The 24,150-nt window shown below is 41.6% G+C and overlaps 6 protein-coding genes across 7 annotated transcripts; 2 read left to right on the forward strand and 4 right to left on the reverse strand.

The window, feature by feature from the left end:
- Nucleotides 1-208: 208 nt before the first annotated feature.
- GABPI (zinc finger DHHC-type palmitoyltransferase GABPI) lies at nucleotides 209-1,917 on the reverse strand. The gene is made up of 4 exons (XM_088044714.1): nucleotides 1,624-1,917; nucleotides 1,058-1,585; nucleotides 723-899; nucleotides 209-669 (listed from the first exon to the last, which is right to left on the reverse strand). Exons 1-4 carry the CDS (start codon nucleotides 1,737-1,739, stop codon nucleotides 420-422), a joined length of 1,071 nt encoding a protein of 356 aa, XP_087900840.1. The 5' UTR covers nucleotides 1,740-1,917; the 3' UTR covers nucleotides 209-419.
- Nucleotides 1,918-1,939: 22 nt separating this feature from the next.
- LOC148169148 (protein PET117 homolog, mitochondrial) lies at nucleotides 1,940-2,770 on the forward strand. The gene is made up of 2 exons (XM_088044738.1): nucleotides 1,940-2,133; nucleotides 2,178-2,770. Exons 1-2 carry the CDS (start codon nucleotides 2,042-2,044, stop codon nucleotides 2,311-2,313), a joined length of 228 nt encoding a protein of 75 aa, XP_087900864.1. The 5' UTR covers nucleotides 1,940-2,041; the 3' UTR covers nucleotides 2,314-2,770.
- LOC148169149 (uncharacterized) lies at nucleotides 2,299-7,280 on the reverse strand. The gene is made up of 10 exons (XM_088044688.1): nucleotides 7,078-7,280; nucleotides 4,741-5,031; nucleotides 4,263-4,577; nucleotides 3,963-4,217; nucleotides 3,718-3,916; nucleotides 3,539-3,673; nucleotides 3,334-3,491; nucleotides 3,048-3,286; nucleotides 2,791-3,001; nucleotides 2,299-2,744 (listed from the first exon to the last, which is right to left on the reverse strand). Exons 1-10 carry the CDS (start codon nucleotides 7,124-7,126, stop codon nucleotides 2,503-2,505), a joined length of 2,094 nt encoding a protein of 697 aa, XP_087900814.1. The 5' UTR covers nucleotides 7,127-7,280; the 3' UTR covers nucleotides 2,299-2,502.
- Nucleotides 7,281-10,063: 2,783 nt separating this feature from the next.
- On the forward strand, nucleotides 10,064-14,338 carry LOC148169150 (uncharacterized). Its single transcript, XM_088046401.1, has 5 exons — nucleotides 10,064-10,156; nucleotides 12,492-12,713; nucleotides 12,864-13,050; nucleotides 13,099-13,512; nucleotides 13,654-14,338. Exons 2-5 carry the CDS (start codon nucleotides 12,494-12,496, stop codon nucleotides 14,282-14,284), a joined length of 1,452 nt encoding a protein of 483 aa, XP_087902527.1. The 5' UTR covers nucleotides 10,064-10,156; nucleotides 12,492-12,493; the 3' UTR covers nucleotides 14,285-14,338.
- An 871-nt stretch (nucleotides 14,339-15,209) lies between these two features.
- On the reverse strand, nucleotides 15,210-22,021 carry jumu (Forkhead box protein N4 jumeau). Of its 2 annotated transcripts, none has more exons than XM_088044704.1 (3): nucleotides 22,003-22,021; nucleotides 16,269-17,495; nucleotides 15,210-16,219 (listed from the first exon to the last, which is right to left on the reverse strand). In XM_088044704.1, the coding sequence occupies exons 2-3, from the start codon at nucleotides 17,481-17,483 to the stop codon at nucleotides 16,079-16,081; spliced, it is 1,356 nt and encodes a 451-aa protein (XP_087900830.1). In that variant the 5' UTR covers nucleotides 17,484-17,495; nucleotides 22,003-22,021; the 3' UTR covers nucleotides 15,210-16,078. The 2 variants fall into 2 exon arrangements, with proteins under 2 accessions (XP_087900830.1, XP_087900829.1); XM_088044703.1 differs by lacking the exon at nucleotides 22,003-22,021 and adding an exon at nucleotides 20,893-20,979.
- Nucleotides 21,686-23,703, reverse strand: LOC148169152 (aminoacylase-1-like). Its single transcript, XM_088044722.1, has 6 exons — nucleotides 23,514-23,703; nucleotides 22,720-23,055; nucleotides 22,527-22,673; nucleotides 22,301-22,479; nucleotides 22,003-22,232; nucleotides 21,686-21,957 (listed from the first exon to the last, which is right to left on the reverse strand). Exons 1-6 carry the CDS (start codon nucleotides 23,617-23,619, stop codon nucleotides 21,738-21,740), a joined length of 1,218 nt encoding a protein of 405 aa, XP_087900848.1. The 5' UTR covers nucleotides 23,620-23,703; the 3' UTR covers nucleotides 21,686-21,737.
- Between the last annotated feature and the right edge of the window lie 447 nt (nucleotides 23,704-24,150).

Consider the following 24,150-nt stretch of genomic DNA (forward strand, 5'->3'; position numbering starts at 1 on the left):
TAAAGATAATATAGAAATAAAATGTTTACACTTGTTTGAATTTTTTTGTACTTTCACTTCTTTTCAGCATACGTGACCTATTCCCTTTTGTTTGTAGGACTGTTTTTACCCCTCAGGCGTGTCAGTGGCGGTAAAAGTTTGGAGGTGGTTCCCGGCGCATCCACCAAAATTCTAGTTTTTATTCCACACTCGAAAAACACCACAAATATCGAAAATAAAGGAAACTTTACTTTTACTAATTAATTATTAATACATATTGCACCCTGTACAGTACATTCCAAAACTATAATCACATTTTCTAGATATGTAACTGCATTTAAATCACTGAAACATTTGAACCACTAGAAATGGAACTCAGTCAAGATTGCTCAGACAGACGCGACGTCAAATGCACTGTTCATTTTTAGCTGTCAACTGCTCTAATGAGGATGGGCGATGTTGCTGTACGTCTTATTCCAGCACATAATCCTGGACCAATTCCTCGCAAATCCGAAATTGTGGGGCCTCTTTGAACACAGCCCAAGAAAACATTTGGCGAAAAACGACAAATTTCGCCAGTCTTTACTTGTCATGCCCAGGGACACCAACAGAATTTGGTGCAAAAATAGAATGAACAGTAGAACTGCCAAGGCTAGACTATACAGAGCGGCCACGAAAGAGAGACCCAGTCTGGAACAAAAGAGTGAATATACAGAGTGTTTGGAGGGACGTTCGCGACTTACTCGAACTGCTCGTACACGTCGGAACAGTCATCTGGCAAGAGGATGCTTTTGTAGAATTCAAAAGGATGGCATACTGATGTTAGCGTTAGATTGGAGCTGTAGACTAGCGAAGCAATCGCGAAGAAAAGGGAGAGGATGAATAAGCACTGGTTGTGGCGCCCCACGCAGGAGTCAAACCTGGAAAAAATTAACGACAAATCGACTTGGCCAAGAAAATCAGAACAACTGAAGACTCAGATTTATTCAATAAATTATTTGTACTAAAGTAACTGGGACACTTGAGGAATTAGTGTCCTGTTGCTTTAGGCCATCACTGTATAACAATTGATTCTTACCATACGCAGTGGTGGTCTCGCTCCGGAACTGCGACCTGGCAGATGAAGCACCTGTTGTAGGTCCCCACATAGCCCCCTTCAGCCTCGCTCTCTCCAATCCTCCCCAGCGCGTTGTTCTTAAGTCTCAATAAATAGAAACACAGCAAAAACCCCCCAAATAAAAGACTCAACAAAATGTTTTCCTCAACTAAAATCTCCAACAAAGGAATAACGAGAAACTCAAAAATTACATATAAAACGATAATCGACGTGACAGTCCACACAACAAAAAACTTCGTTCTAGGAATCGTCCTAATAAAAAACCTGAAAACCGACATCAAAATCACCGTCACGGCAGTAAACGAGAAAATCGTCCACCACAAACTTATTGAAGCCAACAGAAACATCGTGGGGAGGATTAGTACAGGCAAGATAGCATCGAAAGCGACTTGTTTGGCGCCCCCACGCCAGGGTATCCTCAGTCGGTCTTGTAGCGTCGCCATGAGGCGCGTGCTGTTGTGTTCAGGAAAGCCCCGACCTGTGATCAAACTACAAAAGGGTTGGTACAGAAAGGGGTGCAAACTCACCTGTCAAAACCCTCATCTAAGTCGACGCAGTTGCAACAGCACGCTAGGATGTGATTGCGCTCGTTGTTGCCGTCGAAGTACTCGCAGCAACACAAGGGGGCTATATGGTCGTCCATGCCATGTTTTTAGTGGTAGGCCGTAAACAAACCGGTAGGTCAAAACGCACAGGGGAGATAAGAAAATTTGAACTACGAAGATCGCGCGGGTTTAAAAAAAAAGAGCGCCGGGGGGTCACAAACTGACGGAGTTTCACAGTCATGTGTTGTCTAGCCAACGCAATCATGAAGAATTATGTTGATTGACGTTGTATTGATCAACACGGGACATTGTATCTACTGGGTTACGTAACTAATGATCTACTGTGACATAACTGACATTTGACATCGCCATAACCCAACTTTTATGTTTCTGTGAAAAAATGTCGACTCAAGCGAAACTGGTCCTGGGGGCTGCCTGCGCCTTCTCGTTGGGAATCATAGGTTATGTTCACTACAAACAGCATCTGGATAGGTAAAACTTAACCTCAACAGCCCCACAATAAATGGAACTTTCAGGCAGCAGCTCCACCAAGGTGTCTTGATGGACATGGAACGCCGCCAACGCCGTAAACAAGAGAACATCTACGTGCTCCAAAAACAAATCGACTTGGCCAAGGAAATCAGAAAAAATGAAGACTCAGATCTCACATAATTTATTCAATAAGTTATTTGTACAAAGTACAGTGGCGACCACAAATAACGGGACACGTTTTGCCATGTTCTCATTTGTTTTATTAATATTGTTGAGCCTACTTTGCTCATGTTTGAAATCCCGTTTACACAACTATTTTTTTTATTGAGACATGGCGACTTGTCCTGTTATTTTCTGGAGTCACTGTAATCACGTGTGGGATCGATTGTCGGCCCAATGGACCCTCCGACTGTCTAAATTACTGAATCCGATCCCGAAATTCTTGTTTAGCTCTTCCAAGCTTTGAGTGGTGCTTTCATTTTCGTAGTACTTCTTGTATCGTCGGACCATGACGAGGCAGCAGACCACGAAAATGACTTGGATGAGGACCCAAGTCACCAACAAACCAACGAAAAGAGAGTAGTTCAAACAAACCTCGTCTGTGATGTAGTCTAGAATAAACCAGTTAAACTAGGAAGTCGTACTAAGTTGTTTTACCATAACCGGCGACTAGGATCTTGCCGTCGCTCAGAACCAGTCGCTCTGAGTTCGCATTGGGGCTGCGGACTATCATGATGTACTCCAGAGGCATTTTCACGGTCTTCTGGGGCTGAGGGTCCGTTTTGTTCACAGTGACGACTTTCGTTCCGTTAAAGGTCTCAATCGCCGAACGTTTGGTTCTGCGGCCTTCATTATTCCCACAGTTAATCTAAAGAAATTCTGTTAAAACTAACCAAAGAGTGTTGGAGTCTCACCGGAGGACACTTCTGCGGACAAAACTGAATAATCACACTAAACCTGACAATCGGCGACGTGGAAAACTTAAACGCTTGAAACGCCGCCACCAAAAGCTTCGTATTATTCGTGACAATCTTCGTCAGAGCCGGGAAAATATTCAAATTCGTTGGACACCCCCGATCATCCAATAGCAGGATCGATTCGGAACTGTCTTCGGTCATTGCGACGAGATGCCCCGCCCACATGTCGTACGAGCCTATAACAGAGTTGCACAGTTTTTTGTTTTGCGTAACGACCAATTACCGTCGTCTGGTTTGAGTTCGATGACCAATTGCAGTTCTTGTCCGATTTGAGTACTGCTGATTTCTTGTTGCGAGAACAAATCGACGACGCGCATTTCGACGCCGGGGGCGGACACCGCCCCCGTGGTGTTGATGAGGGGGCTGCCGTGGCTGGGGGCTCTGCAACAAGGCGATTGTATGGCGGTTTTGTTAAATTCTTGACTTACGTGGTGATGGTGATGCCGGTTCCAGCGAGCACTTTACTGTCGTTTCCGAAGACACAACCGACTCGGATGAGACGGTCGCCTTGGGTCTGGACCAATGGGTTGTACTGGAGGATCATGGTACCCGCCATTAGAGTCCTAAAAAACCAGTAGTACCTAAAATTCGAGGATGGGGTACTCACCTGTCATCCGGCGCGCTCGCCTTTATAATCCCACACTGCTCGGAAATTAGCTGCAATTTCAGTACCACCGCGTTAGCTCCGTTTCCTTTGGCGAAGCACTTGGGCTGGTCAGAGTACCCTTCCATATACATCCGCCCGGTGAAGCCCCCATTGGGTTTGTACCGCACCGTCATGTAAGTCTCTGTGCACGTGATGGAAACTACAATACTAAATTAGGTACCACCACATTTTAAGTTGGTACTAACTGTTCAAACAAGGCGTTCGCTCAAAGTACGTCCCCGAAAAGTCCTCACGAAGGAGTTTCGGTCCGAAAACTTTCGTGTCTTCGCTGTGAAGATAACAGGTACTACCAGAGATTGTGTACCCGCGGCAATTAAAGTTTTCCGCGGTTTCGCACAGCTCCTGGCACTGCTCTTTGGTTTTGCCTTGGTACCCAACATCCGTGTGTAAAAGAGTGGCGTTGTCGTACTCTTCGTACGTGCAGAACTCGCCGGTACTCTCTACAATTCAAAGTTGCCACTCTATACATTCATTGAGATAAGTACCTTGTTGGTCCTCCTCCTCTTCAACGCACTGGTTCTCGAAGTACTCATTGGCGAACGACGAGGCTCTGAACGAATTGGGCAAGATGTGTCTATCCGCATCGCTCAAGACACACGTTCCGGTGATGTCGTCATCAGGGCCGTACTCGGTGTTTTGTATTCTAAATTTGGCAGCTCTGCAAACGAAGTCTTTTTCGTTGAGACACTTGAGTTGGCACTCGGTGCGAGTGTACGTCTTTGGCAGTACTTTGGTGCTGTTTCCGACTAGAGTGGCGCCGGGGATGCGTTCGAAGACCCACATGTTTTTGCAGGGGCGGGCTTAAAGTACAGTCAGCTTTGTTGTTGGGTATATGTTAATTTGTGAATGCGCACTATGTTTTTTACACGGCCGTGGCGAAATAACTCAAACAGCGAGAAATCGACGGTTATGTAAAAAAACATAGTGCGCATTCACAATTTTTTTTGCTGCTGCTTGATGTACCTTTATAACAAGTTTTAATGAACCACGCCACGTTTGTATCTAACTCATTTTCGAGCTCCCGCGCCCCTTGTATGGCAGTGTTGAACCAGAAGCAGGTACTAACATTGTAGAAGATCACGAAACTAAGACAGTCCTCTTCCCCATGGCAGCTATTGAGACACGTACTGGTGATGCCAGTTTCATTCTTGGCGCCCCTGTATAACAGGGCAGGACGGTGGTGGGTGGCCGGGCGAAGCCCGAGGACTTTTTCGAAGTTTTGGTCGTCTTGGTCGCAATGGGACACCTTGGCAGCTGCAAATTTAGACATGTTATCAATCGTCTATGCGTGACAATTAATATTCATGAAAGAGGACCGAAACAATGCGCACTTTGTGTTGGCCAGAAATAGGAATTTACCTCAAACATCGAAGTATTGTTGTGGTTTTAATGAGGTTATTAGCGAAGGAAAAGTGTTTTAGCGCGTCGTTTTCGTTGACCCTGACCTTAATGGCGAAAAAAGTGCCTTCGTTGAAAAAGTTCGCGTTCGTTTTCGCGAGCATTTTACTGCAATTCCTGTAAACTCGGTGATAAATAAACATGAGTCATTGGTGCAGCAATGACGTGTTTTCCTATTACATTTTGAAAAACACAGGACTTTTGTGCTGTTTATTTTCAACCGGTAACTTCAAGGTCGTGCAGTTGAGAGCGAAAAAAGCTGACAATTTTTGGTTGTGTAACGAAGAAAATTTTTAGCTCGCGACTGTAATTCGTCAATAATTTGGGACAAATTTTGGCCCTCAATCGGAAAATCGTGTTTTTAGAACTGTGTATGTAGGTGGCCTTCAGTGTTGAAGTCTAATTTATTGCTATGAACTATTTTCATGTCATTTTAAAATGTTTAAGTCGCGATAACTTCATATTTATTTTGTCGTAATTACGTTTTGAATTTTTTCAAATTTAATGAGTTTGGACTGTGCTTCATTTGGAGAGGATTGATATGTTAAATTTTTTGTAATTCCGGCAATTTTAACGCCACAGCAACAAAATTTGGCGAAGTTACTAATCTAAACTTGGTTATAAATTGTATCAAATTTCAAAATTATAGCGTTTATGGTACTAAAGTTGAAAATTTTAATTTTGAGGTTGAACCAAAAACTTCTGAAAAAAAAATTAAGGGCTTGTAACTTTAATAATTTTAACGCCACAGCAATGAAATTTGGGGAGGTTACTAATCTAGCCCTGGTTGTTAACTATGCTAAATTTCAAAATTATAGGGCGTACAAGACAAAATTTGAAAATTTTTAATTCGAGGTTGAACCAAAAACTTTTGAAAAAATCATTAAGGGCTTGTAACTCCGGTAATTTCATAGCCACAGCAACGAAATTTTGGGGCGTTACTAATCTAGGCTTGGGTGTTAACTGTTCCAAATTTCAACATTGTCGCGCATACGAGACTAAATTCGAAATTTTTTATTTTGCGGTTGAACCAAAAATTGTTGAAAAAATAATTAAGGGCTTGTAACTTTAATAATTTTAACGCCACAGCGATGAAATTTGGGGCGGTTACTAATCTAGCCCTGCTTGTTAACTATGCTAAATTTCAAAACTATAGGGCATACGAGACAGAATTTGAAAATTTTTATTTTGAGGTTAAACCAAAAATAAAAAAATATATATTAAGGGCTTGTAACTTGGGTAATTTTAACGGCACAGCAACGAAACTTGGGGAGGTTACTTGGGAGCCTTGGTAGTGAACTGTGTCAAATTTCAAAATTATAGGATGTACGAGACAAAATTTGATAATTTTTATTTCGAGGTTGACTTAAAAAAATTAAGGGTTTGTAACTTTAATAATTTTAACGCCACAGCAATGAAATTTGGGGAGGTTACTAATCTAGTCTTGGTTGTTAACTATGCTAAATTTCAAAATTATAGGGCATACGAGACAGTATTTGAAAATTTTTAATTTGAGGTTGAACCAAAAACTTTTGAAAAAATTATTAAGGGCTTGTAACTCCGGTAAATTTAACGCCACAGCAACGAAATTTGGGGACGTTACTAATGTAGTTTTGCGTGTTGACTGTGCCCAAATTCAAAATTCTAGGGCGTACGAGACCAAAGTTGAAAATTTTTATTTTGAGGGTTGAACCAAAAACTTAAAAAAAAAAATTAAAAAAACCGTTCGGTTTTCGGAATTGTCACCAGTTTATCTCAAACTAACTCTTCCAGCGACTTCTGAATTTTGTAAAAACGAAGTTAAAGAAAAAAACTGTAATTGCAAGTGCAGCGCTTCGCTGCCCCTTTGAATATTCCCATCAGATAAGTGTTTAATACAAGACTCCGAACCTTGAAACTTACCAATAATTACATCGATTAGAATAAAAAACCAAACAACTCGTAGCGTCATAACAAAAACTGAACTTTACACATAAGTATGAAAAATCGGCGTTGTCGCACATGAACGATCACCCGAAGCTGTCGAATGCAAATTGACCATCGTTTATCGTCTAGCCATGAGTACTACCGAATAGTCGTCGGGGTACTATCAAGTTGGCTCCCGATGATTGACACAGAATGTGTTGGGTGCATTACGTAAGCAGCCTTGGACTATATTAGCGAGCCCTATATGCAACTGGTGCATCTGATGCAACTGTCGCAATGGAGTTTCTATTAAGGGCTTGTAACTCCGGTAATTTCAACGCCACAGCAACGAAATTTGGGGAGGTTACTAACCTAAACTTGGTTGATTACTGTGCCAAATTATAGAATTATGTGGCGTACGAGACTAAAGTTAAAAAAAAATTATGGTGCATTTGATGCAACTGTCGCAATGGAGTTCCTCTCGACTTGACATGAAGACTGTCATTACGTTATGTTTGGAAATAGGGAAATCGGTGTGGCAATAAACAAAACTCCGTTTTCTAATTGATAACATATCGAGGCCTCTTCAAGGTAAGACGAACAAAGAAACGGAAAAAAGATTAGATTCCGATTTTGGCCACACTTAAATCAGGCCATGTTCTGTCCCATTGGTTAATAATGGTTCAATTTGCATTACGCATCCATGCACGTCTAATTTGACCATTGTATGTGCAGAGTGCGATTGTTGCAATTGAAAATTTTACATGGCTGGGAAGCTGACTGGTTGAAGTAGAGCGCGTTTTCTTATCGCGTTACAAAAATTGCAGCTTTACATCACAAAGAGGCCTTTAAGCGGGTACCAACGTGGTTGTGAAAATGTGGACTGTGATAAATCGGGAGATACGGGCTGGAGGTGTGGTGAAACGGAAAGCGGCCCGCTCTGGGATGTGCAAAATTGATTGAAGCTTTTTTTCAGATTTTTTTTTGAATTTGTTATCTGAAGTTTTGTTCGTATTTTTTTCTGAAAAGTACATTTCAAAACAAAGGTTTTGAAAAGAAAAACGTCCCAATAAGTTAATTTTTGAAAACGTTATGGCTATTTGAAAATACTGGGTCCGGCAACACTTGTGTCCACCCCCAAAATCGTCTTTAATTTTAAAGATAAAATTTTTAAAATTTGCATACGCTCACAGTTGAGAAAGCTCTAGAAGCTGACGCAAAAATTTGTTTTGTATCACTGATAGTTTTGGCGTCGCGACGCCTTAAAAATGTAATTTTTAGTTAATTGTGAGAGTTTGTGTTATCAACCCCTAATTTAATTTTTTTTTTCAATATAAATGTGTAAAAAATATTTCAGCTGTTATTTTAGAAATTGCAAATTGTCTTCAACATTTGAGAAAAAAATGCGGTTTTATCAAGTTAGTTTCCAATTTCATTACGTCAAAATTGGGAACTACGTTTACACCCATCTGTCAACATCTTGTGTCACAAATGACATCTATTCTTTGGCTCGCTTTAGATTGTAACAAAAGTCTTAATTGGTGAAATTGTCACTTTGTGGATGTAAATTAACGATTTCTGGTGTCCATAAAGTGCAACATGCCCGTGTTAATCAAAATTAACCTTTATAAGAGTGAATGAAGTGACTTGTGAAATTTTGGTGTAAACGTAGTTTGCCGCTGCGCTGTCAGAATTTTGAAAACTAACTTGATAAAACAGCGTTTTTTTGCAAATTTTAAACACAATTGACATTAGATTTAAAATAAAAACTCAGATATTTGTATCACAGTTATGTTGAAAAAAAATTGAAAGCAAAAACCCAAAAATCGCTAAAAATTATACTTCTTAGGCGTCGCGACGCCAACCAAACCGTGATAAAAAACAAATTTTTGCGTCAGCTTCTAGAGCTTTGTCAACTATGAGCGTATGCAACTTTTCAAAATTGTAACTTTAAAATTAAAGACGATTTTGGGGGTGGACACAAGTGTTGCCGGACCTGTATAAAAGGCATTTTTTGGAAAAATTCGTAACTTTTTTTGGGTAGGTAACAAAAATTTGAAAAAAATCCCAGATCTGTTTTTTACAGGGTAGAAAAAGATCAAAAACTTTCAGCCAAATCGAAAGGAATCTGGGTGTAAAGTGGTCGATTTGGTATGGAATACCCCATATGAAGGTCGATATCTCCGAAACTATGACATGTATCGAACTGCGGTTTGGAAAATCGTTTTTCTCGCACCTTTTTACATAAAAAAAGTGCAATACAAAAATTCGAAAAATTTGGCTAATAATTCGAAGACCAAGGGTAGCTCGCCCCTATAATGCAAAACTTCATTCGGTCGCTTATTTTTGGGGCAAATTTGAGTTATTTGGTCTCATTTTACGCAGAATTTCACGCAGATTCCAAAAATATGACCAAAATAAAATAACACAGTTATGGGCGTTTAAAATTTTGGATATTTTTAACTCGATCTTCGGTTCTAATCTTTTCAAACCCACTCGTCAGCTGTATAATTGGTTGCCTACATTTTCTTCTCTCCGCGCTCCATTGAAGATGGTAATGAAGCCACACCTAATTGAATCCCGCGACATGGTACAGTTACCTTATTATGTTCATCAGACATCGACCCGTCCCATTTCCAACTCATTTGCAATTTCAACCTGCCTCTTCCAATCAAAGATTGAAACTTGCTCCATCGTTCACATTACATAAGAATTATCATAATCATAATTTCGACCCACATAGTCTGATTAGACAACCCACGCCTGTGCTAAATTACTTGAAAAAATCTAAACATTTGTCTTGTTTCCTCCTACCTACATAAATCCCATTCAAATAACGCACGGCGTTCCATAAAAAATGAGCAAGACATGCGTATTAACTTATCTCGAAGTTGAGTCACTCCCTCCTCTAATATAGCATACTTACAAAACGGAAAAAGAAAGATATCTTTAGATTTTGTTGTCAGTTTGTAACTGTGAACTGTGTAGTGTATAGCAGCGGCTCGAGGGGATTAAAATGCGCCGGTAAAAGGACACGTTATTGCTACTTTCACCGCACCTTTCAGCCTTTTGTTAGGTGAGGAAACACGGTTTTTGCCAATTTCGCGATTTGGGCCCCTACGCCCGATACGCCACTGCTAATTTGCGGTTAATTGCTGATAATTTAACAATGACGTGATGATTAATTCGCTTTGTTTACAATTACGCGCATTTTAATTGTTTTTGGACAAACAGGAAAAAATTCATGGAAGTTTTTCTCTCGCAGCTTAAGAACTTTCGTTAGCCTAAAAATACGGTGATTTATGGTGTACAAACACGAAGAGACTGCTTGTAAACACACCTCAATTTAACTTGATATCGATGAATCGTACCAAGAAATTTAGGGATCGAACGATTGTTATCTAAAATGAGAGTTTAATAAGTTTGTTTAGCTTAAACATCAATTAATATATAAACATTCTAATCGAGGGCCTTGTTGAACATTCTAGGATTGTAAATAAAATTCTTAGTAATCCGCGATAATCTTATCATTGCCATTCATTTCCGTGATAAAAGAAATATAAAGAGAAATTTTTTTGGATTGTAAAAACTCCAAGATTCGTGTTTTTCGTTGAATTTCCACAAAACAAAAGTTTTGCGCACAGGACCGTACTGGGAATATTACATCCAATCCCTTTTGAAGTGGTGAGACACAAATTTGTTGTGTAAAATTTAGCAATTTTTAAAGAAAAAATCGGCAATTTGGTGCTGTAGCTCATCTCCAAAATCCCCAAATTCAAGTTTCGCATTTCTACCAAAATAATAAATCCAAAATCTGAACGGTTTTCGTTCACAGACATTTTAGGAGCGCCAGATTTAAAATGCAGCTCTTCGATTGGTCATTAGGTGTCGCTACGTCGACATTTGCAACCTAAACCGACCAATAACAGAGCCGCGTTTTGAATTTGGCGCCTACAAAAATTCTCTCTAGAAAAAATAGTCTGTGGGCTAAAGTTAACACAAATGAAGAGAATTGACAGTTTTTTAGGTACTTTTGCATGTATAAGCAGCTTAGTAGTTCTAATGACATCATATTAGTAGTCTAAAACGTATAAATACAAGTAATAACAATGAAATAACTGTAACTTGTTTCCAAAATTCCCAAATTCAAGTTTCGCATTTCTACCAAAACAATAAATCCAAAATCTGAACGTTTTTCCTGCAATACAAACATTTTAGGAGCGCCAGATTTAAAATCCAGCTCTATGATTGGTCAGTAAGTGCAGCTACGTGGACATTTGCAACCTAAACCGACCAATAACAGAGCCGCGTTTTGAATTTGACGCCTACAAAAATTTTCGATAGGAAAAATCGCTTGTAACCTAAAGTTAATAAAACAAATGAAAAAAATCGATAGTTTAGTTACTTTTGCTTAGTAGTTATAATGGCGTCATATTAGTAGTTCAATAGTTTATTCTTTCATTGATAAAAGTGGATAATAGTCAAAATAGTCATTTTAGCAGCGGCAAATTTTAAGTCCAGTTTTGTGATTAGACATTTACAACCAAAACCGACCAATAACAGAGCCGCTTTTTAAATTTGGCGCCTACAAACATTCTTTGTAGGAAAAATGAACTGTAGGCTAAAGTTAATAAAACAAATGAAGAAAATCGAGAGTTTAGTTACTTTTGCATGCATAAACAGCTTAGTAGTTCTAATGACGTTGTATTAGTAGTTTAATAGTTTATTTTTTAATTGATAAAAGTGGATAATAGTCTAAGTTGAACCACTTGACGGATAAATACAAATAATAACTATGGTATAACTGTAGCTTATCTCCAAAATCCCCAAATTCAAGTTGCGCATTTCTACCAAAATAATAAATCTAAAATCTGAACGTTTTTCCTACAACTGACATTTTAGGAGCGTCAGATTTAAAATGCAGCTTTGTGATTGGTCATTAGGTACAGCCATGTGGACATTTGCAACCTGAACCGACCAATGACAGAGCCGCGTTTTGAATTTGGAGCCTACAAAAATTCTCTGTAAGGAAAAATGAACTGTAGGCTAAAGTTAATCAAACAAATGAAAAAAAAACAATAGTTTAGGTACTTTTGCATGCATAAGTAGTTCTGATGACGCCATATTAGTAGTTCAAACGTAATTTTTTCATTGATAAAAGTGGATAATAGTCAAAATTGGGCTGAGCCCCGACCTGCGTCTTTATTTATGTTCTGTCCGAAGAACCCGTTCTTCACCGTCTTCTCAAATTCCCTCCCAGAATAGCAAAAATGCAACAAAAGTCTTATTTATGTTAAGCCGGCGATGGCACCTTTCTATTTCCATTTTTCGTCACAAATCCGTTGATCCGGTTAGAATAATATCCATAATTCATTATTCAATTAATTAAAAAAACAATAAACTCGTTTCAGTCATGAGTCTTACAAACGGAAACAGAACTGCAACGAAGTTAAATGGAAATTCAAACATTCCATTACGCAAATCTTCCTTAAACAGAGCGAACTCAAATTCCTCAACTCCTCCGTTGTCGCCGTCGAAGATTCCCGTTAACAATCCAGAGGCGCTGAAGTGGAAGCAGAAGTACGAAGATGCGGAGCAGAAACGCAAAACGATTCTTACGGAGAAAGAAAAAGGTAAGTGCCTTGACACGAGCCTAGTAATCCATATTTGGAGGTAAGCGCGCACCTGTTGCTGACCACAAAGTGTAATTTGGGTTAGCGATGGAAAAAAAAGCGGAAGCAGAGGTTCTCGAACTGTGGGACTTCTGTTGTGAATTTTTGCAGTCGCTCGACAGTACAATGACATGCAAAGGAAGCACTTGGACCTACAAATCAAGAACGAGCTGTTGGAAACCGAAGTCTTCGAGAAGAACGAGAACTACTCGCGCCTCTCCGAAGCCTCCAAGAGCCTCTATAAGGAGTACGAAACGCTGAAGAACAAGTATGAGACCGAGACGGGCGCCATGTCTAAGTAAGACTGATTTTTCAACGTCTTTGTGGCTTCGACGTCTTTTTTTAGGGCCCTCCAAGACGCCTCCAACTGGTACAAAGAAAACAAAGAACTCAAACGCAAGACGATGCTCCTGTTCGACGCCGACGTCGTGGACGAAGGCGTCGACGCCGGAGACGCCAACGGAGACTCCGACATTCAAAACTTACAAAAAACAATCCAACAACTGAGTTCGGAAGTTGCAGAGTTGCAAACTGAAGTCGATACTTTGAAACACATCGAATTCACCACCTCGGAGTTGAATGTTAAACTATCCGAAGAACTGGAGGACGAGCGGGACAAGAACAAGAAGCTGGAGCGCGATTTTCAGGAGCTGAAACGAAACCACGAGCAAATTATCCGAGTCTCCGAACTCATGAAGAAGGAGCTCAGCAATCTCCAGGAGGTCGAGCAGAACCAAAGAAATAGCGTAGTGATCTTGAAGTAAGTGGGGATGTGAAAGTTTTGACTATGCAACCAGTTATGTCCAGTTGGTTGTGGAAATAATAATAACACTGAATACTCGACGGATTTCACAGTTTCCGGGTAAGAAACCGACACACGTTCAAACTGTTTTAATTGTAGGAAAGAAGCCGATGGTTACAAGAAGGAACGGAACGTTCTCGCCCACCAAAGCACCCTCCTCCTCCAAGGCCTCAGCACCGACAACCACGAAGAGTTCCTCGTCCTCCTCCAAGACGTGGAGCAACTCAAACGCGCCCTCGAAGACGAACGCAACAAGCACGAAGAAGAGCTCGCTTCCCTCACCGAGAAACTCGAACTCTTCGAGAAGAACGACCAAGTGGAGGTTCTGGAGGAGCGGCTCAAACTCGCTGAAATCGAGCTCCAGGAGGCGTTGGAGCGAGCGGAGAAAGCCGAGGAAGCTCTGAAGAGGCCGCCAGCACCGCCGCCGCCACCTCCGCCGTTGTTGATGAGTGTGGAGCCTCCGGCGGTACCTTTGAGAGTGAAGAGGAGATCTAAAGCGAATATTGCGGACCTCGCAGATGCTATCGGGGTGCTGGAGAGTGGAGAGAAGAAAGTGACGCCTGGGGTTAATGATAATATTATTAATGATATCAAATCGGGGAAGTTCACGTTGAGGAAGGTGCATAAGGATTCAAAGAAGGAACGCGAAGGGACCAAGGCGGTTTCCGAGCTGCTCAATATTCTAGGGAGTTTGAGGAAAGCACCAAAAAACAAGGAGCCTGTTAGTTGAGACAGTGTTGCCATATATCTAAGTTGATTTGAAATACATTTTATATTTTGTTAAGTAACAAGTTTTCGTTTTTGACCGCCTTTCGTAAACTACTGGTCCTGTCAATTTGAAATTTTGACAGATGATGGACCTGTAGCTCCTCTTTCGATTGATACATAAATCAAAGACATTGGACGTCATTTTCGCCCTGAAAAACCTCCTTAACAATCACACAAAAAAAACCTGTTTTGGTCATTATGTAGTTATTTGTTAAGAATAGTTACGTCGATTTCTCCTCAATTTTTTGAGCAAATTTGAGTCATTGCGGCTCATTTAACGCAGAATTTCACGCTGAATCCAAATCTGCGCTCAAAGTCCTCGTACGTCAACAAATAAGGGAGTTATGGCTGATTAAAATTTCGGGCTGCTCAACATTTTAGGGAGTTTGGGAAAAGCACCAAAAAACCAAGCGACAGTACTGCCATGCCTACCTTGATTTGAGACACCTTTTATATTTTGTGAAGTAAAATCGATTAAAAACAAATGAATTTTTCGATTTTTGACCGCCTCTCGCGAACTACTTGTCCTATAGATCTGAAATTTTGATAGATGATGGACTTTGAGCTCCTCTTTCGATTGATACATAACTCAAAGACATTGGACGTCATTTTCGCCCTAAAAAACGATCTTAAAAATCAGACCTATTTTGGTCAATACCTAGTTTATTTGTCAAGCAAACTAACGTTACTGCGGCTCATTTTGCGCTGAATCCAAATCCGTGCTCAAAATCCTCGTACGTCGACAAATAAGGGAGTTATGGCCGATTAAAATTTCGGGATGTTCAACATTCTAGGGAGTTTGAGGAAAGTACCAAAAAACAAGGTGTCAGTACTGCCGTTGCCTCCTTGATTTGAGCTAGATTTTCTATTATGTCAAGTAAAAACGATTCTACGAACTGTTCATTTATTTTAGAAATTAATGTACCTACAGTGTCACTTTTTCTATAACTATCATGACTTATCTCTTGTAAAAATAGGATCATTTTATGGTAGGGAATCAAACGATGACTACAAAGTCCTGACTTTATTTTTACAAGGATGTTATTAAACCTAACAAAATTTGTACATCGCCTTAACGTAGCTCTTAAACTAATAAAAAAAAAGTTAAATATAGTACAAAATCCGACGGACACTTTTCGCGACTTTAAAAATAGTCTCTTTTGTCCTTAAAAGTAATCCTAATTAGAGACAGACATTTTCGAGACCCATGCATGCACACCTTCGTCAAACTACGCCTTCGGACAACCGAAAGCCCAGTTTAACAACTCTTGATGACAATAAATAGAACGAAATTATCACATTAAACATAAAAAAAACAAAATAAAGTGCGAACTGGTCCCACCAAGAGGAAATACAGAAGTTTGGAGCAAAGGCACGTTTTTTTAATAAAAACAAAACAACTAAGCTTCGAGTTTGGATGTGCCTACATTCACGCTTGAAGCACTGCTCTACTTCCAAATACTGTCTTGGCAAATTCAAGATTTACATTACACGATTAAAACAAAGTGTCGATTCGTTGCTTCATAGAAATATGATTAACGCGACAGGGGCAGTCTTCCGGTATGAAACAAAGAATCGAGGTGTGATGGTCGGAGGGCCCATGCTGCCCAACGATGTCTAATCGATTCTAGATCTGCCATTTCCACGGGGATTTCCCCAGGGGCGCATGGGCGCCCGGACCAAGACACAAACAGGCAGGAAAAGTTACAATTATTTACAATTATCACCAATCTTACACAGCTTCACTTGGAGATGTTTAATTCTGGATTATGTACGTCCTCCGCCTCTTGTTGTTGACGGTCTTCTCGTACTCCATCAGTTCCTTCTGGGCTAGAGCCATCTCCACTCTTAGCATCTCTTGGTCTTCTTCGATGTCTTCGTACATCCCGTCCGACACCTAGAAACAAAACTGTTAATTCAATTCGGATGCGCGTCTGTTTTCGTACCTCTATATCCAAATCGCTGCCAACTTCGATGTCCAGATCGCTCCCTTCTTCGTTCTCCGTCTTGATCGTCGTCTCGTTGACGTAATCTAACGCTTTTCCTCGGATTTCCATCTCTAATTCGTAATCAGAGCCTTCTTCGCTCTCCGCGCTTCCGCAGGAATCCCCGAAAGTGTCCCCTTCGTCGTAGCTGCAGGAGAACTTCAACTCTCCCCGTTCCAGCGACTCCAGGTTATCAGGATTGATCATCGCTTTCCTGATGGCGGACGGGTCCTTCCGTGACCACTTCTGCACCTCCTCGTCCATTTTGCTGATCTTCGCCGGGTTCATCGCCCATAAACACCCCTTCCGTTGCGCTCCATTCAACGCCGGTTTCTCAATCTTCTCGAAGCATTTGTTCAGCGATAAGTTATGTCGGACTGAGTTCTTCCAGCCGTTGGGCGCCGTTATGAAATACGGGAAATGCTTGCACATGAAGTTGTAGATTTCCGACACCGGTAAGCTGCCAGATCTGCTGTTTTTCAACGCCATCGCGATCAAACAACTGTAACTATAAGCGGGTTTGGGGTAAATCTTCTCGCTCTCTTCGCTAAACCGCGCGTTGTTGAGCTTCCGGTTCGTCGCCGACACCGTTCTGATCGTATTCACACTATTAACCTGAGCTACTGTAATCGGCGAGTTGATTTTACTAACGGTGTTCCTAAAAGTCAGCAGCGTCGGCGTCTTCGTCAACGTCTTCGGCGCCGGTTTCAAAATCGGCGTTACTTTGCTAACAGTCTTCAACACTGGCTTCTCATCATCGTCCAACCTCTTCAACAGATCCTTCTTCACGTGATTCGCGTCTTTTATGTTCGAGATTTTGATGGTCGACGGCGAGAACGTCAAATGGCTTTCGATCAACGCTGGTGATGGCGACCGGATGCTCTGCGCCAAAGAGATCGCCGGCATCACAGCGTTCGGATTCACCATCGTCGTGCGGTCTTCGCCGTTGAAATCTAAATTCAAGCTGGAATTCGAGTGATTCGAGTTGGAAGAGAACCATTTTATGTCGGACACGTCCTCCAGTTCTAAAGGTGGGAGTTCGGAAAAGTTGAAACCGGAGAAGTCGTTGTGGCCACCGACCAGTGACTCGATCTCCGATTTTATGTCGATGTCCAGGATGTCTTGGAACGGCATTGAATCAGACGCGCTCAAATACATGTCCATCACGGCAGACATGGCGGTAATGTGCTGGAAGCAATAAAAAGAGTTGTAGAAAATTTGATGGGACGTAAAAAGTTGATGATTATTGGAAGTGTAAATAAACAGTGGGGGAATAAAGTGGGCTGTGTTACGAGCGCGGCCAACGCGTTTTTATAGAGGCGCGAGTGAAGCGAGCTTCGCATTTTTTGTTAGAATTTCGTCTCACTTCAATCGAAATCAAACGGAAACACTCAAAAAAAGTAATTTTTATGTAATAAAGACAAAAGGCGTCTTCGGGTGGATCAGTATCATGAAAGACAATACTGAAGCGGTTTCGTAATGAAATATTTTTGATAAAATACCACAGTATCATGTCGCTAGTGATAGTCAGAGAATCTATGAAAAATTTCGGTTTTTTTTAGGGGCCCTTCATTTCCACAAGCGGCCGAGGCCTCAACCGACCTGAATCCGCCTCTGTTGTTACGTCCACAGACCACCGGGGTTAACTTCCTTGGGAAATCGGAGCATCAGTTTTGGGAAATCACTAGTAAATCAGGGGAAATCGTTAGGAAAACTGGGAAATTAATAGGGAATCACCAGAAAAACAATGGAAATCATTGGAAGATCGGGGGAAATCAATAGGAAAATCAGAGGATATTACTAGGAAATCTGGGGAAGTTAGAGAAAATAAAAAGGAAATCAGGGGAAGTTGGACGAAATCTCAAGAAAATCAGGGAAAGGTGGACGAAGAAACAAGGAAATTAGGAGGAATTGGAAAAAATCACTAGGAAATTAGATGAACTTACAAAAAGAAATCAGGGGAAATTGGAAGAAATTCCAAGGAAATTAGGGGAATTTAAAAGAAATTGAAGGAAATCCAGAGAAATTGGACGAAATTCCACGGAAATTAGGGGAAGTTCGACGGAATCAAAACGAAATCAGGAGAAATTAGACGAAATCACAAAGAAATCAGGGGAAGTTGGACGAAATCTCAAGAAAATCAGGGAAAGGTGGACGAAGAAACAAGGAAATTAGGAGGAATTGGGAAAAAATCACTAGGAAATTACATGAACTTACAAGAAGAAGTTAGGGGAAATTGGACTAAATTCCAAGGAAATTAGGGGAATTTACAAGAAATTGCGAGGAAATCCAGAGAAATTGGACGAAATTCCACGGAAATTAGGGGAAGTTGGACGAAATCGCAAGGAAATCAGGGGAAGTTCGACGGAATCGCAAGAAAATCAGGGGAAGTTCGACGCAATCAAAAGGAAATCAGGAGAAATTAGACGAAATTACAAGGAAATCAGGGGAAGTTGGACGAAATCTCAAGAAAATCAGGGAAAGAAAGGTGGACGAAGAAACAAGGAAATTAGGAGAAATTGGAAAAAATCACTAGGAAATTAGATGAACTTACAAGGAGAAATCAGGGGAACTTGGACGAAATCTGAAGAAAATCAGGGAAAGGTGGACGAATTACAAGAAATTGCAAGGAAATCCAGAGAAATTGGACGAAATTCCACGGAAATTAGGTGAAGTTGGATGAAGTCGCAAGGAAATCAGGGGAAGTTCGACGGAATCAAAAGGAAATCAGGAGAAATTAGACGAAATTACAAGGAAATCAGGGGAAGTTGGACGAAATCTCAAGAAAATCATAGAAAGTTGGAGGAAGAAACAAGGAAATTAGGAGAAATTGGAAAAAATCACTAGGAAATTAGATGAACTTACAAGAAGAAATCAGGGGAAATTAGGGAAATTTACAAGAAATTGCAAGGAAATCCAGAGAAGTTGGACGAAATTCCACGGAAATTAGGTGAAGTTGGATGAAGTCGCAAGGAAATCAGGGGAAGTTCGACGGAATCAAAAGGAAATCAGGAGAAATTAGACGAAATTACAAGGAAATCAAGGGAAGTTGAACGAAATCTCAAGAAAATCAGGGAAAGTTGGAGGAAGAAACAAGGAAATTAGGAGAAATTGGAAAAAATCACTAGGAAATCAGATGAACTTACAAGAAGAAATCAGGGGAAATTGGACGAAATTCCAAGGAAATTTGGGGAAATTTACAAGAAATTGCAAGGAAATCCAGAGAAATTGGACGAAATTCCACGGAAATTAGGGGAAGTTGGACGAAATCGCAAGGAAATCAGGGGAAGTTCCACGCAATCAAAAGGAAATCAGGAGAAATTAGACGAAATCGCAAGGAAATCAGGGAAAATTGGCCGAAACCAGAACGAAATCAGCGAGGAAATCAGGTGTGTGCCCTGGACAGAACACAGAAGTCGCATTCATTCCGAATGGCTTCGAAGTTAGAAAATGTGTCAAATTCAACACTGTACAAGAGATAAAATCGAGTTTTATTGTACCTCGCGCTTTTATGTCCATTGGAATAGAAACGTGAATTTGATAACCACGTGCAGGGGATTTGAGACTTTTGTAAAAAAAAAACGAAGAGCGCCGCTCCACTGAACCCTTTCAATAGTCATTCATGAAAAATGCATAATTATAATATTGAATTCCATCCTTTGATTCCTTTCAATCAATAATATAAAGTGTAATTAGTGGAGCAGACCGGCGATAAAGACGAGTTTTATTGGCAAACTGTACCCAATTCAGGCAGATGGCCATCCATCCACCACGAGGGGTGAACAAGAGGAGGGTGAGAACCGCTTAATCACCTCTCAAAAAAATAAAAATTGCTAATGTATTCTTAGCCGAAGTCATTTACCTCCACACTAAAAAAATCTGCATAATCTTGTCATCATTGTTAACATGATTTGCCGAAGAATACCGGTTTGTTAAAGGCGACGTCTGGTGCCCCCGACAATCTTAACACTTTTCTTCACCCCATTGACTTCGAACAAGGCAACAAAAGGGCGCTTACAATAAAATTGAATAAAGCAGGCCACGAGAAGGAAACCTGTCAGAAATCACCTGTGGAAACGTAAAAATGTAAATTTTAAAAATACTGAGTACATTGCTTCCAGCGATTGTTATCAAAACTGATTTCCCCGTGACCTTGAAGTGTGAAGATCGTCTTCCCGCCTTGTTGATATAAAAATAAATGATACAATTTTAATGCAGACGGTCCGATTTTGGCGAAAACTGCAGACTTTCCGGTGGAAATCCCCAATTTCGAGTGAAAATCGCAAGAAATTGGAGGTGTGGGTGTACCCCCGTCGCTCTCTTGTTTACCCGCCAACATTGTAATTTCGGCGTAAATCATCGCAGCGGCTGTGTTTTCTGGCAAACGGCAATAAATGAACGTCAATTCCCAACAATCAATTAATTATTGTTGTTTTCGATTAGATAACACACGTTTGCACAAAAGAGCGGGATCTGAACGTTGGACGAGTCCATTCCGCGCCTAGCACACGAAATTTCCAATTTATCCCCATTTTGTAACAGAAAAGTAGCAAAAAAACACCCGAAAAACCCCGAAAATACTTACTGATGACGAATTCGACGGCAGTTCGTTGTGTCTGGTTGTAATTTTGTTTAAATCATGGATAAAAAGATATTTAACACTGACAGCACTTTACACCCAACGAATGTATACAAAACTTGTCGTCATCCACAAAGAACGAAGAGGGAATTCAAATCGCGCGCTGTCCATTGGTCGGCGCAAGTCACGAGTGTTTCCCGCCTCGCTCTCATTGGCCGAGCGAAATCGCCGGAACGCCGACTTTACAATCGAATAACGATACGCGTGGTAATGGGTTCTTGACATTTAATTTAACCTAAGTTTTTTCGGCAATGGCGAAACTGCGCGGGATATGACATGCACGAGATTTTTCAGCGTTTTTCGCCCGACATTTCGATGGGCGGATTATGGGGGTACGAAGTCGCAGCGTGGAGATTTTGAGCGACTTTTCGATGGTCGTTTGGGGAATTTGCCGGGAACGTCGTTTAAAGGGACTGTCATGGCAGCTTGATAATTTCCGACAATAAACTTAATATTGAAAAAGGGGGCTGGTTGGGGGGCCTTCGGGGCTGTTTCGAGCGGGAATACGTGGGGGGCCGTGAAGACTACTTTGTATTATATCATTTATCCATTATCTGTTTAATTAGGCACCGGCTGCAAAAATCGATTACTGCGGGCGAGTCCAAATCGGCGAGGGGAGGTCGGTGGAAACAAATAACTCAAGCACAAAAGGTGCTTTCATCAACTTTGGATATAAACAAGCGATAATCTATCAATTTCTCTTGATTGTAGCCTCCAATCTTCATTCAACAATAACCAATAACGACAAACAATTCATTTATTGCACTTCTTTGTCTCAACAACAATTCCAATCACCCAGTTTTGTCTTCAACATTACCAACACTCGTTAGAATGCGGCAATAAATCTCAATCCCTTTTAAAAACGTCTCGACTCCTAAATACTCATCATGGTCGTGTAAAAGAATCTGAGTGCGGTTAATAGGGGAAAAACCAAGAGCTGGTATACCTACACCTCTGACGTAGCGGCTGTCGGTACCACCCGGAAAAATCTGGGGGTTCACTGTTAGACCCCTACAAACAACTATAACTTCGTGGTAACCAACCCATGGTACTCACATTTCGTCCATCGCCCCCTTAAAACCCACCCAGAATGGGTTAGATTGGTCGACTCTAGTCGGTTTGACCTGGGGCAGCTTCTGCTTGAATTCCACCCAGACTCCTGAACCGGCTTCCTTACACCACTCCTCCAGAGTTTCCTCCCATTTCGTGACATCGAGAGTTGGGGGGAGGCGGCAATCGATCGCCAAGACGAACTCTGGGGGCACCACGTTGTTCTGAACACCCCCCTGTAAGAATTTTGGTCAAAACGGTACCTTCCTCGAATCTAGTTGGCAAGAAAAATTAAGATACTCACTCTCATCTGAGTTAGATTGACGCTGACGACATCTCCGATGAGACAACGTGACAGCTTCTCCACCTGGAGCCCCCTGAAGTGGAAGAGTCGCCGTAAAAATCTCGCGACTTTCTCCCCAGCTGTCTCTGCAAGAAGTAGGGATCCATGCCCGGGAGTCCCAGGACAATGGACGTGCAAATCTACGAACTCTACCAGTCATGTAGCCCCTTTCAACCCCTTTTCTTACACCAAATGCACCTCTCTCCATTAAAAAGAGCGAAGTCTTCGTTTGGACTGGCCATCCCCTCATCCAAAGCAAATCCAACGTTCAAACTCTTGAATTGGTTGCTGTGGACGAACTGTCTCATTCCATCACCTCCCCCAATCTCCTCATCTGCTCAGAAATGTTACAATAAAGAAAAGCGTCAACAAGGGGGTACCTGGCATGAAAGACAGGTGGAGAGTACGTTTCAAGACCTTTCGGTGTTTGAGGCGCCGCACGGCTTCGAGGTATTGGATACCAACACTCTTCATGTCTTGGGTGCCTCTCCCGAAGATTTTATTGTTGGCGGTGTGGGCCCCAAAGGGGTCACAGCTCCACTTCTCTGGAAAGACAGGAACCACGTCCATGTGGCTGTTGAGGAGGATGCTGGGCCAAGTGGGCTCCACTCCCAGCCATGTTAGAATCACGATGGGTTTGTTGGGGACCATGTGGTGGACTTCCATGGGGAGGTCCAGGGAGGCTGCTTGGCGCTGCAGGAAGCTGACACAGGCTTCTGGAAGAGGCAGATTCGGAATTACGTATGGTAAAATGGGGCTCAAATCAATTAGAACGAATAATCGAGAGGTCATTCGTTAAATCCCGGATAATTCTGCCCCCCAGGTTCCAGGAACGCAGCCCCCAACCCCCCAAAGGCTTCGTACAACCGCCCTAAGACCCGCGTCGTTGGAAATAACACAAAGAACCACATCCGGGCAAAACCCCCCCAACTTCCACCCAACTCCCCGGAAATCCTGGAAAACCCCCAATTTTCCCTCCCCAATGCTATTCTCGCTGAATTTTCGCGAAAAACCCCCCGAATTCCCGTTTACTCACTCCACACCCAAAAACCGAAGCCAAGCCATGTCCACATCATGACCTGTTAAAATTCCTGGATATTTCGCAACCCTTGCAGTTAAAGAATCGCGGCGAAAACAGCCCCCAAGGAAGAACAAACTTTAAAGAACAACTCACCATAATTAACATCCGGATGCACCGAAGGAATTCGCAGATATTCCCGAAAATTGTTGACAGCTTGCGTGTCCAACGCGTCTTGCTGAACAGCTGACGACGAAGACATCTTACGACCAAAATTCCAAAGTAAAACCGTCGCGACGGCGGTTTTATAAATACACGAGCTCGAAGGGAGACTCTTATTTTTATTATGGTGTTCAAGGCTGCTGGAAATGTTTATTAAAACTAATTTGCTTGGTTAAATTTATTACTGTGGGTGGCTAAATAGGACGGAAATTGTCGGCAAAGACCCCGAAGAGGACATTTTAATGACGGGGGCGACGTTGTAAAGTGGGGGCGCCACATCTTGGGGGGTTTTATCCAAAGTACGGGGGCAAACCCGAACTTGAAATTTTAAAAATTACTTTCCCGCCTCGGTTTAAAAAAAATTGTCAGCTGTTGTTGGCACGCATGCGGCTGAGCGACCAATGACGCGCCAGCGATTTGAAGTTAGGCACGTGCGGGGTTGTTAGTGAAACTTTCGTTTCGAGTTTTTGTGTTAAAAACTCAGTTTTTTGTTAGTTTTGTGACCGGAAACGGAAAGTGGTGAGTTTCCTCTCTAATTTGACTAAATTGCGCATTTTATTTCAAGAAAAAC

This window comes from Gnatocerus cornutus, chromosome 9, assembly GCF_029298725.1.
Source record: "Gnatocerus cornutus isolate USDA-ARS CGAHR chromosome 9, icGnaCorn1.1, whole genome shotgun sequence".
Classification (NCBI taxonomy): domain Eukaryota; kingdom Metazoa; phylum Arthropoda; class Insecta; order Coleoptera; family Tenebrionidae; genus Gnatocerus; species Gnatocerus cornutus.